The sequence below is a fragment of the Stegodyphus dumicola genome, chromosome 9 (genome assembly GCF_044657685.1).
Source record: "Stegodyphus dumicola isolate Sdum_Otavi_A_Nest chromosome 9, ASM4465768v1".
Classification (NCBI taxonomy): Eukaryota; Metazoa; Arthropoda; class Arachnida; order Araneae; family Eresidae; genus Stegodyphus; species Stegodyphus dumicola.
This window is the reverse complement of record NC_140776.1, coordinates 86,662,209-86,684,546: the sequence shown is the minus strand read 5'-3', so window position 1 is coordinate 86,684,546 and position 22,338 is coordinate 86,662,209. Positions and strand designations below refer to the sequence as shown.

General features: G+C 35.3%; 1 protein-coding gene across 1 annotated transcript in view; it reads left to right on the top strand.

The window, feature by feature from the left end:
* The window catches only part of LOC118204609 (prostaglandin E2 receptor EP3 subtype-like), a 378,063-nt gene that overhangs the window by 316,680 nt on the left and 39,045 nt on the right, over window positions 1-22,338 (top strand). Inside the window, exon 3 of the mRNA XM_085823723.1 lies at window positions 15,483-15,666. Within this exon, the coding sequence (XP_085679849.1) occupies window positions 15,483-15,666 (184 nt within the window). The remainder of the gene's footprint in view (window positions 1-15,482; window positions 15,667-22,338) is intronic.

Sequence of the window (22,338 nt, the reverse complement as noted above, 5' to 3'; positions counted from 1 at the left end):
TTCGAGCATGAAGACTATTTCAATTTTTAAAGAAAATGGATTTTTTTTACCAGAAGTGTTGGATTGTTTGACATTACAAGAAAAATGAGATCATTCTAGAGCAGTTCAGCATTATCTTTATAGAATATAAAGAGAATATTTGACATTTATGCAGATGCATAGCATTTTATTGGAAAACGTTAAGTAATTGCTTTAGTTTTTTGATGTGGAAAGCCTATTAAGTCAGAAAACAGGAAATGTAGTAGAATCATCTAAAATTATAAAAATAAAAGGATAAGCGGAATTGTAGAACTAGCATTTTAATTCAACACCCCCAAACATAAGAGTATCGGCGTAAGATATGAATTTCTTTGTGGAAGACATTCTAAGGGAAATTGACTCATACTTAGTTTATACATGCGGGAAACCATGAAACCATCAATACAGCCAGACTGTTCGCGCAAGATTCTAACCGCGGTCTATCAGTTTTTACCAGTTTTGTCTACTTTACAACTGAGAAAGTTACTGAGAAAAAAAATTCATCAATATTTATCTAAAGATTTTTAATGTAAAAACGCTTTTTAAATTTAAGTGTCTCGAATAGTGAAATAATTCTTAACTGTATCATCTCTAATTTATTTTCAGTTGGATAGTAACATAAATGAAAAATAATGATACATAATATTGACTTACTAATTGTGATGTTTTTTTACACTTACAAAATTTTCACATTTACACACAAATTTTTCACATTTCACATTTACACATACTCATTACAAAATTTTCACATTTATTTCTACATTTCATCCAGCAAAACAACTTAAACAATCTGAAATATTAACAAGTTTTATTTCCAAAGTTTTCGTAAACTTAGTAACACAAATATTTATTTCTGATAATGATACTGAAACACACAAATTCGCGATCAGTAACACAAAGGAGTCAAAATAATCAATTATTTTCGTATCAAGACCAGATAAGATTATTTCTATGAAACTTATCGTAGTTCTTTATGTTTTTTCAATATGAATATTTATGTTTTTTCAATAGATTTCGTGGTTTAGAATAATAGTCAACGTAGCCACATAAAATATCGTAAACACTTTCACATTCTGCGCCTTCGAGTTCCTCTTGTATTAGAACTCGGCGAACTATAAAAGACTTTCGAGTTTTAAATCTTTTGCCGTTTTATTGTTCCGCATGCATTTGGTAGGGGAAAAGGAATTTTTAACAATATATAAATACATATAAGGCAGAAACATTCTTTGCATGCAAATGCGAGAAATTCAGGAACAGTCAAGAAAACACACAAAGTCAAAAATCTCATAGGAGGAAAAGGTATAGAAAATAGTAACCAGAATATATTTATATATATGTATATATGCACTCTACGCAGAAGCGAAAAGTTCCATCGATGAATGTTTGTAGATGTGTTTGAAAAATAATTTATAGAAAATGTTCATAAAAAAGCGATCGAATAAGATATTTTTGTTTTTAAGAAGATGAAAAAGTATTCTTCTAAAGACTTCTTTTGGAAATCATTTTAGCTTCACTCTTCTTCCAAAGCACGTTTCAAAAAGGAAGCAAGGAAGCATAAGACGGAAGCTCGTTTTTCCATATATTCTTCAGTTCATTTTTAACTGCAGAAGACAATGAGCAATTTTTATTCTGAAGTTTTGCAACAGAACGAATCTGAATAACTTAAAATATTATCTCATTGGGCAACTTAAACTGAAATTTTAAATGTGCTTTGCGTTGCTGCCAGTATAATTTCAATAAGATGAAATTTTCAGCAAGGAAGCATGAGCACATTATCTACACTTAAACGATTTTCCTTAGATCAGAAAGAAAAATAATTAAACAATACATAGTTTTAAACACAGCTAGTTTCTTATAAAATTATCAAATATTTAGCATGCTGGTCTTAAAGAAAAACACAGAACACAGAAAACTGTAAAGACATCATCTTCATAATGTTCTTCTCCATATAAGGTAATAATGAAGATAAATATTAAAATGGAATAATTTGAATATAATATGTGTTTCCACAGAGTTGAGCTTGCATATTTCAAAGCAAGCCATTTCTGCTTGTTACCCGATTTTAATTCCTCACTCTGTTCTCCAAGGATTTTTAACTAAAGGAATAGCTATACGTTTCCTTTTTGTAGGTCATCGGCATCCGAGAATAAAATAAAAGAGGGGTTTTAATGTTACGCAAAAGATTACTTTCATAGAAATAACTAATAATAATACATATATTACTCATTTTAGCAGATATAAAGTATTTTTGAACACCGGTTTCTTGCCTGTGCTCATTATTTAATATTCTTACGTGCTTACGGGTTCGTAATAGATTGAATGCACAAGTCCAATAAAAGGTTAATAAAATTTATTTTTATCAAACGAAATATCACAGACCGCTGGATTTTTCGTCAAAGGTATTCGTACAATATCACAATATCACGCAATATAATCAGTATCTATACTTCAAACTACTAAAACATTAAACAGAACTCAATCCGCAGCGCATAGAAAGCTAATAGGATCAACAATAATTACAGCAGTTAAAAAAAAACTTCAGCTGAGATGTTTCTCTCCGCTTTTCAAAGCTTTCAATCGGTCGCGCGAGAGTTCTAATATTTTTTTTTTTCGCTCGAGATTTCTGGAACACAAAATAGTAAAATTAAGGTTACAGCTAACACAGTAGGCAATTACATTTATTCAATTTAAATACAAATAAAAGAGATAACCTTTTGTTCAATATTAAATGCACGTGCTCTTATATTTTTGCTTTTTCGGCGTAGCTTTCTCTTAAAATTTATCATGCCCTGCATTGCACTGTGAAATAAAACAGTTTTAATTATAATTTTACTAAAAATATCTAATGCAAAGCCCTAGGAAACTTCTCAGCTGATGAACATTTTCTGGGCGTCCCAGTCTCTAATTGCTGACACTTTTTAGGATCTGTACACGCACCCTCAGCAGAGATGACATGTCTGAGGTAAACAACTTCCTGTCTGAATAATTTACATTTGGCGGGACTTGAATTTAGATTGACTTATTTTCCGAAGACAATGAGGATGTATTTGTTGCCATCAGCAGTTCGTGGGAGAGATCCCAAGATGTCAAGGACGATACATTCAAAAGGCGTTCCTACGTTGTTACGTTGCAACTTGCCTCGACTGCGTTTCTTCGGTCCTTTAAGATTCCTTTTGTCCTTTAAAACCCGCACAGGCATCACAAGATCGGCACCACTTTTGCATGTCATCCTTTGCAATACTCCAGTACAATCGCTCACAAACTCTCTGCAAGGTCTTCATTGTTCCGAAGTGGCCTCCTGTAGGCCTGCTATATAGTTCCTTAAGGACATCCGCAATCCAGGACCTTGGAAGTATCAGTTGCTATCGGAAAGTCTTTCCATCATCCGATTCGAATTTACTGTACAAGACGTCGTTTCCAATATGGAGTAAGTCCCAGAGAACCCAGTACTGATTTGTCGTAGAAATGTCCTGCCAGGTAGTTTTCCTGTTTGAACACTCCATTAATTCAGACATTGGTTTAATGTCACCGTCTTCCAACTGGTCTCTCCTGACTTCTTTGGCACTCCCTTGGTCTCGATCAGCCGATGTTGATGTTACAATTTCTCGTGCGACCGGACTAAGCAGCTCGTATTTTGCTTCGACCTTGGAACAATATCGGTAGCTTTCTATGCAAGATCTTCTCGACAGGACGTCGGCGTTCCCATGTGATGACCCCTTCCGATGACGGCCAGTGATGTCATATTCCTGGAGTCTCTGTATCCACCTGGCTATTTTACCCTCAGAATTTTCTTTAGTTTAACAGCCCGGTCAACGAAGCATAATCCGTGTGGAGCAGGAATTTGCTACCGTAGAGATAAGGTTCTACGGCTATGACTATGGCGAGCAGCTCTTTTCTGAGTAATTACTGAATTAATAAGGAGAGGAATTACTGAATGACACAGTAATTACACTCTGGTTTAGACAGGCACTTGCTCCAGTAAGCCACGACACGTTCTTCGCCGTTCATTTCTTGGGACAAAACAGCACCGACACTTTCATTGCTCGTATCCGTGTCGAGAATAAATGGTCTGTCAAGCTGAGGATACGTCCGAATTGGAGCAGATGTTGAGCCATCCTTCAGGTTCTCAAATGCATCCTCACATTCTTTTGTTCACAGGAACTTTTGCTTGCTCTCTGTCGGCTTGTGAAGGGGTCTTACGATGGAAGAAGTCTTTCACGAATCTCCTATAGTAGGTGCAAAGGTACTTTTGTATAAAGGTCTAGGAAGCTTCTAAGCTGTTGGATGCTTTCGGGACGTTTCCAGTCTTTAGCGGCTTACACTTTTTCAGGAAACATGCACACATTTTCAGCAGAGATGACGTGTCCGAGGTAAGCCGCTTCGTGTCTGAATAATTTGTATTTAGTGGGACTCAACTTTAGATTTCAGTTTCTGAAGCACCTTTCTAAGATTTTCTAGATGTTCTTCAAAACTCTCCCCGACGATGATGATGTCATCAAAGTGTATCAGACAGGCTTCGCAGGAAAGGCCTCTCAACATGGTCTCCATTAGACGTTCTAATGTAGCCGGGCATTACACAGTTCAAAAGTTGAATGTCCAGTTGATGCTCTGTATTACATGCAAAGGAATTATGTCTAAGGCTATGGGAAACATACAAATTAGGGTAGCAAATGTGTTACCTTGGGATAACAGCAAGGTATCAGAAAAGCTAATCATGTTGAGTATGGCCTATTGATATTCGTTACATCTGTGTTTTCTCTAAATCCTAATTTATGTTCTAAAGTATACAGTTTCAAAATTTTACAGCTCCATTTCAGGACCATTAACTACTCAATACCTATTTGTATTCTCAAAACTGATGGGTGAAAACCAGCCCGTCGTATGATTTTATTAACGTTTCTTTAAAAATAAACCTAATAGTTGAATTACGTTTTCGAAGTATAAGCTATTAACTTTATACATTTTTGAAGAGCTACACGTTTTTATTGTTCATGATATAAAATTAAGAAGAATGAATTTTGTGAAAGAAATTATATTAATTTCTTCCTTCCATTAAATTATATGATAAATTATTTTTCTGCTTTAATTCATTAATTATTTTGTTAGTCTTAAAGCTTATTTTATAAAAGCGTTTTGTTTTTGTTCTAATTTAATCTTTTTAGTTTCAATGATACATTATCAATGATCTGATAATCACGTTATCAATGAACAACTGAAAAATCATTTTTCATCAATGAGTAATCACTCTTTTACTTTCAGCAATTATCGGCGTCAAATGATCGAAAAAATTTGCCAAAAAATCAGAATTTATGGTAAAATCTCATACAAACTTCACTTAAAAGATTCTTTAAGCCTTGATAACAACCTTTCTGCCGCTTATTTAGACAGCGAGACGGTTCTCAAAATTCTGAAATCTTGTCTCTATAATCACATTATATACTCTATAATAAAGTCTGCTTCCGTTAGTGCCGATTACCTGTAACATTCTTGTATGTAGTCCGAAAATTAAAGTACATTCTCTCACTTAGTCGAAATCCTTTTCAACGCTCCAATTTTAAATAAATAAATAAATAAAACTGTTTGAAAAATAAATTTCATCACCTGTTATGACAACATCAATGTCAGTTTTGAGATATGTTTTGACTGAATGCACTTTTCGTACAGCAATTTAATATTCACCCTGAACATGCGGGTTGAACATCAACTTTTCATAACACCATTCTTCATTAAAGCATAAGAACTTGCTCCAGTTACAACAAATCATTCCTAATGCTGAATTCCAGGAGAATTTATTATAATGACAATTATTCTTATTTTATAAACTCGGAAATGATTTTTGAATGCATTATAAAAGTATCTCAGAGTCCTAACGGCATTATCAAAATAATGGACAAAAATGGATGGACAAAAATATGGAAACACCTTGTGAAATGCATGTTTGAAAATAAAGATTGATTTTAATGAAATATATAGGTGGCGCTGGCGTTTTTGACTACTGACGCCACCTATACAACTTCGTAAATGTGCTAAACAGTTCAGTTGTTGTCGGAGTACTGTTATGTGAGGTTGTCATTGCATTATGTCAGAGTTAACAGACTTCGAATGTGGGCAAATTGTTGGAGCACGTATGGTAGGTGCTTCCGTAAGCGAGGTAGCCGAGTGTTTAGTGTTTAAAGAGGTACTGTATCGAAGATTTATTCCGCATATTTGAAAAGCGGAAAAACATCATCTGCTAAATCACAGCGCGGACGAAAGTGTGTCCTGAGTGATCGTGACAGACGATCATTAAGGGCAATTGTGACGAAAAATAAGAAGACCACAGCTGCAAAAGTTACTGCTGAAATGAATGTTGTGTTACCGAGCCCTGTGAGTACCAAAACAATTAGAAGGGAGCTTCATAAACAGGGAAATGCTGGCCGTGCTGCAATTGAGAAGCCACTCATCAGTGATGCTAATGCCCGTAACAGGAAAAGGTGGTGTAAGTCATAAAGCCTGGACTATAGAGCAGTGGAAGCGAGTAATATGGTCTGACGAGTCTTCTTTCACATTGTTTCCCACTTCTAGCCGAGTTTACGTCTGGAGAACGCCATCTCAAGCCTATAATGCAGACTGCTTGTTGCCAAGAGTGAAACATGGCGGGGGTTCTGTTATGGTTTAGGCAGCCATATCGTGGTTCTCTGCTAACCCCATGATAACTGTGTCAGGGCACATGACTGCCAAGACTTATGTGAACATTTTGGCTGATCAAGGTCATCCCATGGTACAAACTTTGTTCCCCGATGGTGATGGTGTCTTCCAAGACGACAAAGCCCCTGTTCACACAGCTCACATTGTCCAGGACTGGTTTTCTGAGCACGAGGATGAGTTGTCCCATCTCCCCTGGCCACCACAGTCACCAGACCTGAATATTATCGAACCTTTGTGGTCTACATTGGAACGGAAAGTGCGTTCTCGTTATCCACCGCTAACATCGTTATCTGAACTTGCCACCGTTTTGCAGGAAGAATGGTATAATATTCCCTTGGCAAACATACAGGAACTGTATTTATCCATTCCGAGAAGACTGCAAGCTGTTTTGGATGCCAACGGGTTTCCTACACTATATTAAGCAAAGAAACATGTTTTTTAAAGGTGTTTCCATATTTTTGTCCAACCCCTGTCATTCCTAATGCTCAATTCCAGGAGAATTTATTATAATGACAATTATTCTTATTTTATAAACTCGGAAATGATTTTTGAATGCATTATAAAAGTATCTCAGAGTAATAAAGGCATTATCTCAGAGTCCTAACGGCCGTTTATTTCCTAAATACTCGTAAATCCTTGGGTATATTCATGAAAGATTTTGAGATCACACATATTCTTTGGATAATAAAAAAGGCCTTTTAAGACCTTTTTCTTCAGTTTAAAAATTTTGTTTTTCCTCATTTCAGGAGGTTGGAAGAAGAGCTTTCCTTAAAAAAGACTGCTTTTTGTACTGTATCATATGACTTTTTATCATACATATAAATGTGATTTATCATTTTATAAAGTGTTTCTCCAGCCTTCTTAGCGTGCCTTTTTGGTGTAGTAGTGGTCTGCAAGCTCGGCGCGTAGTCAAGAGGTTCGTGGTTCGATTCCCGACGAGGGCATGGCTCATTTTTCAAGTCTCCTGCTTCCAAAACATCGTAATGTCTCTACACTGGCGCCCAAACTAAAAACGTTGGTGGATGACGATTCTCCACCACCAGGATTTGGCGATTGGGTCCCCTAATCCCCAGTCGCCCTTTAAAAGGGGGAGTATATAAGGTATTTCTCCCGCCGTCTTAGCGTGCCTTCGTGGCGTAGTGGTCTGCACGCTTGGCGCGTATTCGAGAGTTCCGTGGTTCGATTACCAGTCTTCTGCTTACAAAAAATCCTAATATCTTTACAATTTATATATTGTATTTGATGGCATGGGCAATGATTTGTATAAAAGTTATTGCATGTAATAACTCCTATATATCAGCATACTTATTCACTTTTTAATTTACTTTTTACATTCCTTTCGTGAAAACATAAAACGAGTTATAGATCGACAATTAACTGCCCTAAAACTACTTCAGTTTTACCTGAATAAATTCATAATTATGATCCATTTTTATAAAACAGCTGTATAAAGTGTAAGACTATGCGCCCAGATACATACATCAAGGAATTTCTTTGAAAGAACCTTAAATGCCGCATTTACTTATCATTATAACTGACGCATGTCGTGAAAAATTACGGATAAAACGAAATTAAATATTCTCTTCACTTTTCATACATTTTTAAAAAAGAAATTTTTAGCGACTGTGCTGCGAAGAAGCTTCATCTTTTACGCAATGTAATAAATTCCAGCACAGTAAAAAAAGGAGAAAAAAACAAGTATATGATTTGGCAATTTATGTATCACATGAAATTTAATATACCTAATTATCAATAATTTTGTGCCACAACATTAAAAGACTGGTAGTTAAAATAACAAAGTAAGAATGTTTCCGTTATGCCCTTTCATGCAATCGAGATAGATTTTTGTGAAAATATGAGTTCTAAACCTGTATAATTTAAGCAGTTTTATTATTAAAATATTTGTTAAGTGCTGTATGTTACATGTTTACATTTTTACGTTCTAGCCTATATGCCTATAGCCATTTATAATATAAATTTTCTATTTTTTTAATTTTTTTTAATTTTTGACATTCGTGTACCAATTTATCTCTGCATTTTAAGCCCTATTTACTCCTATATAGTATAATTTCAGTTACAACATAAATTTTCTATTTTTGCCTCATTTTTTAAACTTTGACATTTATGTACACTTTTTTATCTTTATCTTTTTCATTTTTTTATTTTATTTATTTATTTCCAAGAGAACAAGGGAGTTGCAACTTCAAAAAGTTTTATCCTTATTCTCCCCGCTCCCCAAATGTGGCTTTAAATTTCTATAAGAAGAGAAATATAAAAATAACGAGTTTTGAAATTTAAGTACATTCACAATTTTTGTGTAAGAAAGAATAAGAAAGTATGAAGCAAAAAAAATAATATTTTAAATTCTTACAAATTTAATTACTACAGAGATACATTAAGGCAGTGGTGTTAAACTCAAACTGGATGTGGGCTGAATGCACAATCCCAAAACAGCTGACGAGCAGCATTCTTTAAAAAGAAAAAAAAATAAGACAGAGAATATATTTTGTGTGTGCGTATACATAATTAAACATGTGTATATATATATTGCACCAAACATACCCCTAACATATGGATATATATAAATTTTATATATATATATATATATATATATATATATATATATATATATATAACAATTTTTTATAAATATAATTTATAAAATATATGCACCATACACACCCCTAACGTATGGATATCACCCTTTTATATCCTGATGTTTACGCATTATTATTATGTTCATTCTCTTCGTACTTTTTATTTCTTTTATCAGCATTCAAGAAAATACAAATTAGTTTGAGCTTAACCAACGAGTGACTTTATGATATAGAGTGTATCTTAACAGCAATTAAGTTGTGACAAAAACATTAATAGAGTGCAAACTTGAAAGGAAAAATTTCCACCTAGCGTACTTAAGATTAGTTATTGAATTTTGCATTTTTTAGGTTGCAGTTAGGAATCCGTTAGCTAGAGCTGAGTAGGCTAAACCTTGCGTGTTCATTTCACTTTAATTACTTGAGTTCTTTAAATTCCCTAAGAAGCAGAGGCTAATGTTTGTTAATTTTTAATTGTAAATTATAAAAAGTAGCTTAATAAACCTTGTACTTAAATTTTATTTCTCATCTGTGTTATAGAAGATTAAATTTCTAGTCAGGGGAAGAAAATAATTAGGCAGATTAGGAAGAATTGAGCTAGTACAGTAAATATGTAAATAAGTTTATATTCCCATTTTCATTGGTTGCAGGCTCCTTTAATATGCAAAAAACGAGGTCTTCCTATGCAAATTTACTTAAATCTAACAGAATAAAACAAAGTATAATAACATAACATAAAACAGAATAAAACAAAGTATAATAACATAGCATGTCTGCATTTAATTTTTATGTGAAAACCTTTCGGAAACGTCTAGACTCCGGTTAAATCTTCCAAATATATATATATATATATATATATATATATATATATATATATAATTTATCAAGCAAAGCAGTAATAACAATTTTTAAAAAAACAATTTTGGTCTAGAAAACATCTTGCGCAATATGCTGCAAAATAAGTAAAATATAAAAAAATTGTAGTAAGCTCGCCTAAAAGTTACCAAGAGCTGCTGCTCCAAAAGGTTCAACAAGTTTTCAAAAAAATTAATACACATGAAAATCAAATCATTAGACATGTAAAACATTAAAACATGTAAAACATTAAAAAAAATTTAAAAACAGAAAAAGTTAAAAAATGAGCGGAAAATGGTAAATTAGCCCAATTCGATTTCCAAACAGGCTTTTCAAGGGAAATTTCATTTATTTGAACGTCGAATCAAGCTAACCCCCATTACGCGTTTCGCCGAAACAGACAATTGAAACTTTTTCGCTAAAATTTTTTTTAAATTTAGACAAAGTGTCTTGGAAATTTTAATAGTCTCAATTCTCTGTTCCAATTTCCCGACGCGTCCGCACAGAATGACACATTAAGGTGTTAAAATATGTTAATCAAAACCTAAACTTCCTAAATCTAGACTAAAATTAAAATTAAAATCAAAAACGAAAATAAATAGCGATGAGCTATTAGTCCTAAAAATACAAAAACATACGGGCTGGGCCTGCAAGCTTAAAGATTAACAATTTAATAAAACAAAAATTAAGAAGAGAACAAACTAAGTTGGTCTTGCTAAGACCAAGAAAAAGTTGTAACAAAAGAAACAAAAACTGACCTTTGGCGATGCAAAGCTGTCCCTCTTAAAACTTGTTGAAAAATGGCTGCTATACTTCTTGTGTCTTTCATTTGGATGACGTACGTAGGGGGGAGCGAAGTGCTGTGGGCATTTAGCCAATGCGAAGAGAATTTCGTTATCTGCAACTCGTCTCCTATTATCGAAGGGGGCCGGAAACCTCGGAAACCGTGTAAAGATCTCAAAAATGGCGCTTGGCTTGTAGTAGGATGGGGAAAAAAAAAAAAAAAAAAACATTTCGAAGTGAAAATGGCTAATTCCCCTAAAACTATAAAAACTTGGCCATTAAAGCAAGTAAAAAAGGAAAAAACAGTCATTTGTTAAAAAAGTCGTAATTCTTCAAGCTAGCGGGCGATCAAGCTACTATGAAAAATGAAAAAAGCCCGATTTGTTAATAAAAGCAGTAAAATTGGCCATTACAGAAATTCAAAATTATGTACACAATAGTATTTAAGATTAAAGTGCCAAAATTTTTTTGGAGGAAAGAGAATGAATAAACAAGAATTATCTGTACATTTTTACAATAGATTCTCTGAATTAGTCATCCTTCTTAAACCGTCCGTAGCTTTAGGTATAAAAAATCATTATCTAGTTCAAAAAATCTAAAAATAGGTAAGGCTAATGCCAGCTTTGGTAAGGGAATTTTTAATTATTTTATGTGGTATTTGGTTGCTTTTTAAAATAGTTACGAAGTATAGTATTACTTCTTGTAAGTGTTCCGCAGTATTGCAAATTCTTTTTATTCTAAGTAGCTGTGAATAAATTGTGTTGATTATGACTCTTTTGGAAATATTTGAATTCCAGTTAGTTAATTTAAGTGTGGAAAAATTAAATTCTCTTCTTTTGTCGTAAACTTTAATAAAATGGTAATCTATAATATGTAAATCAAGGTAGACTACATTATGCTGTTTTGTATTGGTTTTATTTAGTTTTAAGCAAGCAGGGTAGCAAATGCATAAACATGAAAGTGTCGGGGACGATTACTCGACTTAAATAGGATTTCTCTACAGTAATTGAGTTTTACTCCAAATTGAATTGACTAAAATGCTTGATAAGAATAACTTCTTTGAGTATCGGCATTGGTTCATAATTCCTTCTATTCGCGGAAATATTTGGCCTGACTAGAATTGCCGGTTTGGCTTTAACTTATAACTCGAGTAAAGACGAAACACTTTCGTATTTACGTATTTTTATCAATTATTGTTCATTGTACGGGAGTTGGTTTGTTCCCCTTGAAAAGTCAACTAATTTCCGATCAATGACAATGATTACATGTTTTAGTTTTTCCTTTTACAATTGAAATTTTATTCTTCGTGATGATTTAACTCCAGTCCCCGTTAAAACATTATTAACATTTTGCTTTCAAATTACTTCAAAACATCTTTCAAAATATAACTTACCAGTATGGATTCACACTTTTAAAATAATTCTACTTTAATTAAACCTAGGAGATAAAATAATCAATTAATCAATACTGTTTAGGAAATATATTATATATATATATATATATATATATATATATATATATACATACATATTTGTTAGATATATATATATATACATATATACATATTTGTTACACACACACATATATATATATATATGTATATGTTGTATGATCTTAAATCCATTTAGTGTGAATACAAGTTATTATTACTTGCGCAATTGCTGCAAAGTTAGTTAATAATAATTTATTTCCTAAACAGTATTGATTAATTGATTATATTATCTCCTAAGTTTAATTAAAGTAGAATTATTTTAAAAGTGTGCATCCATACTGGTAAGTTATATTTTGAAAGATGTTTTGAAGTAATTTGAAAGCAAAATGTTAATAATGTTTTATATATATATATATATATATATGACATAATGAAAGCAAGAAAAGGAAAAGCCGAAACACTGTCGATGCGTAGTTATCCTATATTGAGGAGGAAGCATTCTGATTGCGTCGTAAGCTAATGTGTTGACTTCGTAAATAAAACTTGGCAGTCGAGGCGATTTTAATTCCTTTTTTATTTCCAATTGACATTATGTGGCCACAGATCACTTGACACCCTAATTCATGCCTATTCAAGAACATTTACATTATTGATTTTATTGCAATGGTAAGCAGCGTAGCGAAATTGCGTCCAAGCACAGCACAGACAGAAGCTGAAGTGCGCGTAATTATGAAAGATGGAAGCACGCGAAGAGAAAAGTTTTGGTTTACAATGGTAGTTTCAGTTCCCAATTATTATGTCATCAGAACTGCGTAGGCCATAGAATGATCCAGATATGACGCATTCCAGAGACGTTATTGTGGTTTTTAGAATAGAGAGGGAGAATTAAAGTTTTTCCGATAGTTTAAATTATAATTTTGATTCACATATTTTTTATCCGACATATTCCACCCCCTCCCTTCAAAGAGAAAGGTTTTTCTCAGTTGTAATAGATTCAAGAGCAGGAATTTGGATGGCGTAGAAGTCTTGATCCACCATGACTAGGAAATTGGAGGAGAATGCAGATTAAATTGTCAGTTTTATTTTCAGCAACATCTTACGGCTACACACAAGTCAGCACATTAAATGTGCCTGTTCCAAAAGACTTACATTTTTGATAACTTTGTAGCAGGAAAGAAGCAGCAGACAGACTGCAGTCCAGCTAAGGCAAAGCGTGGAAAGCAAGTGCGTAATATTCAGGATGAAATATGAAGTCAAACTGAGTTAGTTTTGGTTCTCAAAGCATTCTGATTGAACAGTTAATATTGCTGTAAAATTATTATTGGTTGCTTGAGTTTTAGTTCAATTTACATCACCAGAATTACGTAAGAGTTATATGACATAGATTTTTCTCGAAATAACGCGGTGCAAATAGATGTTGCTATGTTTAGAATAGAGAAGGAAATTAATTTACGCTGCTAATTTAATCTTTTACATATTCTTTATTTTTCTTACATATTTATATACTAATGTTTGCGAAAAGTGAAGGAATTGTTTGAAATGAAGGAAATTTATTCCACATATGACTGATAGTAGTACAAATAAAGGATCAAATTTGCAAAAGAAGGAAACAAAACTAGCGGCGGAAATCAGTACTTTGGTTTGACCACCACGCTGAGCGATGAGAACCTATACGCGTCGTGGCATGAATCATACAGGTTCTGAATGTAATCCTAACATTCCATACGGCTTCGACTTGACGCTAAAGTACAGTCTTAGTGTGTGCCTCACCAGCTGTTTGAGCGAGTCGGCGACGATGAAATCTGAGACATGCTCGATGGGCGACATATCCGGGGAATAAGCTGGACATGGAAGAAGCGAAACCTATTGTTCCCTAAAGAAGGCTTTTGCCGTCTGAGAAACAGGTGGGCAGGCATTACCCTGCTGAAATACAGCACTCGGAACGTGTCGAAGAAAGGGAAGGCCCTCTGGCACCACAATTTTCCTTATGTAACGATCACTGTTGAGGTTGCCCGCAAGCTGCATTAGTTGGGATCGACAATTACACGCAGTAGCTCCCCACACCATGATGCCAGGTATTTGTGATGTATGACGCTGGCTAACACACTGTGGGAGCAGACGTTTTCCTCTGTAACGCCTGACGCGTAATCGTCCATCCAATGATGATTGTAGCGAGATTCATTCATCGCAGAAAACAACTTGTTGCCACGCACCGTGTTGCCGTGCCCATTGAAGCTGGAGGCGTCTGTGATTCACCGACAGGAGAATCCTACGTAAAGAAACCCTTGCACGCAGTTCATGCTGCAGCAGACGGCGATTAACCGTGGAGCTAGACAACACAAGATCTATAGCCGTACTCCTACGTTATGTACACAAGAGCACGCTGTCCGATCCGTCACAACCATGCGGATGAGTGTCTGTCGTCCCGTGTCGTTGTGATATAGTGTACCCCAGTGCCCGGTTTTCGCCCTTTCTGGTTCCCCTCTTTCCATTTATTTCAACCACGCATCACCGTTGTGGTATTATACTGTGTGTGGGCTGCGATTGCTCGATACTAAAGTCCACCCTCTTGCATGGCCGACGATGCAGCCTCGTTCGAACTCGGCTTTTGACGAGGTATATTGACCACTAATTAAACGTTCATCGCAGACAGAAGACCATAAATAGATCTCAGCGCAACTTCACAGTCCTTTATATACAGAGAACAAGCGGCCAGTTCTCATTCCACGCAAATGCAATCGCTTTGTAATTCTAGACTTTTGCATGTCTTACCTCACTTTACATTTCTTGTAAGTTTTTTCAATTGTCGCAGAAATTATTGCTTGAAACAATTGAGAATCTTTCTAATGAAAAAGGAAACAAACCCCTATTAACAAAATTATGCTGTAAGTTTGGATAGGCCTACAATGCAAAGATTACATATTCGTTACACTTAAAAAATAAATTCATTTCACACTGTAATATAATTTTAAAACTAGGATGGAAATTTTTATTATCTGTATAGTTTAAGTTTCATGATCATTTATGAATTAATGAACTTGACACTATGAATTCAATGTGAATTGAATAATTTTGATTTCTCTCAGAAACTATTTTCTTCTCTCTTCCTGAAGCATATCACTCACAAACTCATCAAGCGAGCTATCTTCATTCAGTGGTTCATCGTCATGGCCGTGGTGCTTTTGCCGCTAGTGGGTTTTGGACTTTATTATGAAGATGATAACAATACCTACGTCTGTGCTCGGTATAGACAAGCAACCAAGCCAAGAGATGTAGCCTATGCTTACCTCATGTTCGGTAAGTATGTAACTTTGCTTATCAAATAAAGAAAATGTTATCTTAAGAGCAATCTCCGAAATGAACTTTTAGCCGGACAACGAAATGTCTGGTTAAACTGATTTACAGGGAACTGTAACACCTGAAACTAGTATATGATACTTAAATATTATGTAGGCCTTCTTTGGAAGCCAATATTGCAGCGATTCTTCTTGAAATGACCGTTTCAAATTTTGTTCAATCGTTAAAGATATGTTAGCTATTTCTCATCAAGTTAGCAGAACAGTGGCTATTTCAGTTCATAGAGGTGCAAGAAGAAAACTTATTAAGCTGTCTTCCAGCGCACCAGAGCCTGGTTCATTGATACTGAGACAAAGGGATTGCACAAGATTGAAAGATGTTCATTTCGATTCATGCTCTTTAGTTCATTCCGTCACCAGTTTTGTGGTGTCTTCTTGTGCCTTCTCGTCCTGAAGATAACCTAGAAACTTCCCACCCTGAAAAGAACTTTTTTGTCACTTGCTGATATGATCAGTTGTTATTCTCTTTACATCCGCCACCTTCATTTTTAGTCTTCATATGTAGTGTTGCGTGCGTACGGGTTCGTTATGAAATAAATGCACAAGTCCGATGAAAAATGAACAAAAATTTATTATTATCACAACATAAATGCTTAAATTTTCTCAAATTATCATGCAGTATCACAATATCTCACAGTAGTTATCTTTTAACTACTTAAATGTACAATAGAACGTAATTCAAAACAGTTAAAGAACGCTAATCCGCGAATTCGCTATAATCAACAACGGCAGTTTTCTAAACAACAAACAAACTAAGCAACTACTACAAACTGAGATGTTTTCCTCCTTTTATAAGATTTTAAAATCACGCGCTAGAATTTTCCAGTACTTTCTCGAAATCAAAAAGAGATATTTATTTATTTAACGCACGCGCTCTTGTATTTTTAATTTTTCCGGCTTAGCTTTCTTTTAATATTCGTCACGCGCTGCACTGCGCGAGAAATAAAACCATTTAATTTATAATTGAACTAACATTAGCTTTTTAAATACCAAATTCGTAACACTGCCCCCTTCCCAAGGACTGCACGTCCCGGGCAGTACAATCCCTGGACAGGAAGCTAAACTTACAACTGTGGCATGAACATTACATTACAATATCAAACAACATGAACAATAAATGCAATAACTAACTTAAACAAATCAAAGGCTATTAAATACTAATTACAAAACAAATACTAAATACGAATCAAATACTAAATGCAATCAAATACTAAATACACATTTATAAACAAAAAGGACCATGGTCTGATACTATTTACAATTATTTACATTACGTACTATGGCCATAGTAATAAGCTAACCTGTCGTAAGAGTTCGAAGACTCACGGATCCGAACCACGACGTCATTCGTGTTCAGCACTGTATATGGACCATCCGAAGGTGACTGTAATTTAGGACTCAGTCCTTTTCGTTGAATTGGGTTCCACAACCACACCTTGTCTCCTTTGTTGGATCTCTGTCTAGTAGCTCTTGTGTCGCATCTGATCTTCATTTTCTCCGTCGCCAAGTTGACTCGCTTTCGTGCAGAACGGTGCATCCCCTCAAACCGGGCCTGGGCATCTTGGATGTGTTCCTCAGGCGATGAAGGCGCATCCGTAGGGCGACTAAACAGGCGGTCACAAGGCAGACGAAGGTCTCGACCGAAGAGCTTCTGGGATGGAGAATAGCTGGTAGTCTTGAGTTTCTTTTCGACCCTAGTATGATTTCGGCAGCTTCCTGAGCTCGATCTTTCGGACAAGGCGTCGACATTTCCAGGCGAGGATCCCTTTTGAGGATGGATAGTCATGCCATCAGATGCTGAAAGCAGCTTGTTGTTTTTGAAGTCTAAGGAAAAATTGTATTTCCTTAAAAAGTCCAATCCGAGTATGCATGGATCTGTAATATCCGCCACATATGCCGTGTGATGGTAGGCGGCACTTCCAAACGTGATGTTCACGTTTAACTTCCCAGTTATGTCGATCTTATCTCCAGACGCAGTCTGAAGGGTAACACAGGATGGCGTCCAAATAAATTTATCTTTAAACTGTTCAGCTAAATCTTTCCTAATGATGGTAACATTAGCTCCTGTGTCAATGATCATATTGCAAGGAACTCCATCGATATTCCCATTGATGGACAGTCCGTTATTGTTGCCACTCACTATAGAGATCTTAAGCGCTTTAAAACAGGGTTTTTCATTATCTGGCAACCTCCGTTCCTTGATATGGTCATTAATTTGTTTCCTGCGTCGTTGCTCAGAAATTGTCTCAATTTTCGTACCCTGGGGTGTTCTGCAATTCTTTCGTACGTGGCCTTCAGCTCCACAGTTCCAGCACTTTGGTTTCTTGTCAGTCCTTTTCCTTCCCGTGGCATTTAATTGTCTGTTTAAATCGTATGCCTTATTTTCCGTGCTCTGGGGAGTTCTGCAGTTCCTTCGTAGGTGGCCTTCAACACCGCAATTCCAGCACTTTAGGGTCGGTTTTGTTTCACCACTATTCCGTCTTAAAGCATTCACTGGTCTTGTCAACTCATCCGTTTTATTATCCGTGCCCTGGGGTGTTCTGCAATGCCGTCGTAGGTGACCTTCAGAACCACATCTCCAACATCTTACAGCCACTTTGTTCTCACTGCTACTCCGTATCAAAGCATCGACTTGTCTGGATAAATCATCTAAACGAGCCATCAATTGGTCCCCTGGGTCGTGGACTCGCACAGATCTGACTGGGTAGCTATCCCTAAGAGTTGCTTGCTGGGCTGCCTCAAATTTCATGGCATACACTAAAGCGCTTTTCAAATCTTTAACATCGGCCATTCGCAGTGCTTTCTGTATTTCAGGGTCCCGGATGCCATCGATGAAATATTGTAGCGACAGAATTTCCCTCGTTTCTCTCGGGCACTCCGTAAAGGCGAGGTGGGACAGCCTTTCAACATCCGTGGCGAGTTCCTGGAGTGATTCGGTGGGCTTCTGCTGACGGGATTTTAATTGAAGCCTGCTGTAGTCCTTTAAACATTTCTCGCCAAAGCGCAGCTCCAATGCGCCGGATAGAGCTTCGAAGTCAAGTCTTTGGTTTTCGGGAAGCGTCTGCAGTATATCCGCTGCGTCTGCTCGCAGAGAAGCGGCGAGATGACAGGCCTTAGCTTGGGAATCCCATCCATTCGCATCCGCAACTATAGAAAATTGGGTCTTATACACTTGCCAGGATGTCTTCCCATCATATGTGGATAGCTTCAGAACGGAACGAGCAGGCATCGATAAAAATTTGAAACCTTCAGAATTGTTTCCTACCGTCGCTATGCACTTCTTTAGGCTGTCAACTTCTTTGGCGACGGCAGCAGAAACCCTATCATCAATTTGTTGTTCGACGGCAGAAACTCTCTCTTCTATATGTTCTTTTACAGAAGAAATTCTTTCTTCTACTTGTTCTTTTACCGAAGAAACTCTTTCTTCTATTTGTCCAACTTTAGTTTCAACCGCGTCTATTCTGCCTTCCATAGCCTCAAATTTATTTTCTATTACGCAGGTAATTTCTCTTTTCATTTCGTCCTGACCTGCTTTCATCTCATTTTTAAGGGATTTCATCTCTTCTTTAACGGATTCCTGGCCCAACTTCATTTGTTCCTGTGCCGTTTTCATTTCTTCCTTGAGGGATTCCTGGCCCAATTTCATTTCTTCTTTAACGGACCTTTGACAAGCATCCATTTTCTCTTTAATTTCTTCTTTAAAAGATGTTTGGCCAGCTTCCATCTTTTCTTGGAAAGCAGCAAAAGCAGTAATGAACTGTCTCAATTGTTCTTCCATCCCTCTTGTTATTGGCATTCAAACCCCACTCCTGACACCAAAAATTGTTGCGTGCGTACGGGTTCGTTATGAAATGAATGCACAAGTCCCATGAAAAATGAACAAAAATTTATTATTATCACAACAGAAATGCTTAAATTTTCTCAAATTATCATGCAGTATCACAATATCTCACAGTAGTTATCTTTTAACTACTTAAATGTACAATAGAACGTAATTCAAAACAGTTAAAGAACGCTAATCCGCGAATTCGCTATAATCAACAACGGCAGTTTTCTAAACAACAAACAAACTAAGCAACTACTACAAACTGAGATGTTTTCTCCTTTTATAAGATTTTAAAATCACGCGCTAGAATTTTCCAGTACTTTCTCGAAATCAAAAAGAGATATTTATTTATTTAACGCACGCATTAATCTTTACGGCTTAGCTTTCTTTTAATATTCGTCACGCGCTGCACTGCGCGAGAAATAAAACCATTTAATTTATAATTGAACTAACATTAGCTTTTTAAATACCAAATTCGTAACAGTAGCATAAAAGACTTCTCGTTCAAACTTTGACTGCTTACTGGAACACTTCTTCGCCTTTTCGACAAAAACACCATAACTATACAATGTCAAGAAAACAGTCACATTTATAAGTTTCCTAAGTATATAGTATGTTAAAAATATTTGCTCAAATTCATCTACAAAACTCCTGAATGAAAAAATAATTCCCCGCTCTTTCACGTCAGAGATACGTTTCTTTAGTTTGCTTTTGTCGAAACATTCAAGGGTGTTAATGTTATAGAGAAAAATCACGGTACCAATAATGTTATGGTTTCCTAAAGATCTGGTACCTAAAGGTTTCCTACTCTGTTGACATAACATTTAAGATTTTTTTTAACAGTAATATACTAACATCAATAAGCCCTGTACATTTGCGTTGTGTTTTCGGATTAACCCTGAAACCAATTTGAGACTGAGACGGGTAAAAATCATTGAGCACACACACAAAAAGAAATAAACAAACATTGACTGTTCTAGAAAAGTGAGCCTATTTATTAAAATTTTTAAGAGTTTCTTAGTCCAGTAATTTGTAAGCAATTAATATTCAATCAGTACTGTTAACATATTGATTTTTACACAGTGCAGAATTAACTTAGTAAGCAAATCATATTCAAGCTGAACTGTAAAATATTGCTTTCTACAAAATGCATACCTCTACAGAGTAATATTACTTCTATCTTAGACTCAATAATATCAAACTATTATGGCTAGTACATTCAGATAAATATGATCAGATAAAACTTTGGATAAATTAACAATACCCTCCCCGGGGAGAAAAAAAAAAGAATAATTAACAAGTTATACATTCCAAAAAAAAAAACATTTCACACAGAGTAATCAATACCAATGTAATTCTGGTTATTGCACATAGTAACTTTCTATTTTCAAAAGAATGATTTAACCGGGTAATATGTTAATTAAATCAGGCTATTACATCCTACAAGCAATTTAACTCAGAATAATCAATACCAATGTAATTCAGGTTATTGCACATAGTAACTTTCTATTTTCAAAAGAATGATTTAACCGGGTAATATGTTAATTAAAATCAGCTATTACATCCTACAAGCAATTTAATCCCTAAGAGGAGCAAAGAAGCTCAACTAATGACACCTTTACCAATCAATCTTCACCAAGAAAGAAATTCACAAGTTCAATTAAATAATTTAATGAAGAATAAATTTCCTTAACCAATCTGACTAATTTACATTCACAGTTTCAATTAACTAATTTAAATAATGATATATTTCCTTGGCCAATCTAATAATTTACTTTATGGACAACAAAATGATTTCATTAAAATTAGGTTAGTTTACTCAACTACAAAATTTTTAATTCAACTAATTAAGTTATTTCAATCACTATTAACTATTTTAGTTGTTAGAATTACTTATTAGGAATGTCTAGTAAACTTTACTATAAGATTTGCCTATTATAAATTTTTTTCTTTTTTTTTTTTTTAAATATCCGACCTACAAATAAAAGAAAACAAATAAAAGGAACTTATCTTATGAAATACAAGCTGCAGATGAACAGAAGGAGGAGAAATGCCCTCATTATTAAAAATTATCAAGATGCCAAGGAGGACGGCTGCTGAGCGTAGTAGAAAATGAGAAGAGTTCGTGGGTGGATAGTTTTCAAAAAAGTCCGGCCATTTCCATTGATTTAAGAAGCACTACGGAGGTTCTCATTGATGTCCAATCCAATATTGAAGTTAGCATTTTTGTCGTGGGACACCGGAGCTAGCGATGCAGAAGACTCTTGATGGCGGCAATTAATTCTTAAAGATTTGGAAGGTCGAAGCAGATGGAAACTATTCATGGAGGAGAGACTGAAATTTCTTCTTAACGGCACTAGAACTAGGCATCACTAGCGATGCAGAAGACCCTTGATGGCGGCAATTAATTCTTAAAGATTTGGATTATCGATGTAGATGATACTCTATTCATGGAGGAGAGACTGAAATTTCTTCTTAACGGCACTAGAACTAGGCATCACTCTTCTTTGCATTTTCCTATTTTAATTATCTTTGAGTAACTTACATATTAAGGCACGGCAATGAGGAGCCTATAATTTAGTCGAGGTCATAATTCGTGCAACTAAGTCCCTCGTTCAAAACTCCAGGGCAAGAGGCCCGTAGATCCAAAGGCGGAAAAATGCATTTTCCGAGATGAAATTCTGCTGCCAACGAGACAACGTCAGATGGTAAGTAGAAAGTGCAAAAAAGTGTAAAAAAGTGAGCTCGTCCCCTAAAACAACCCGTTAAAAGGGAGAGCGCCGGACT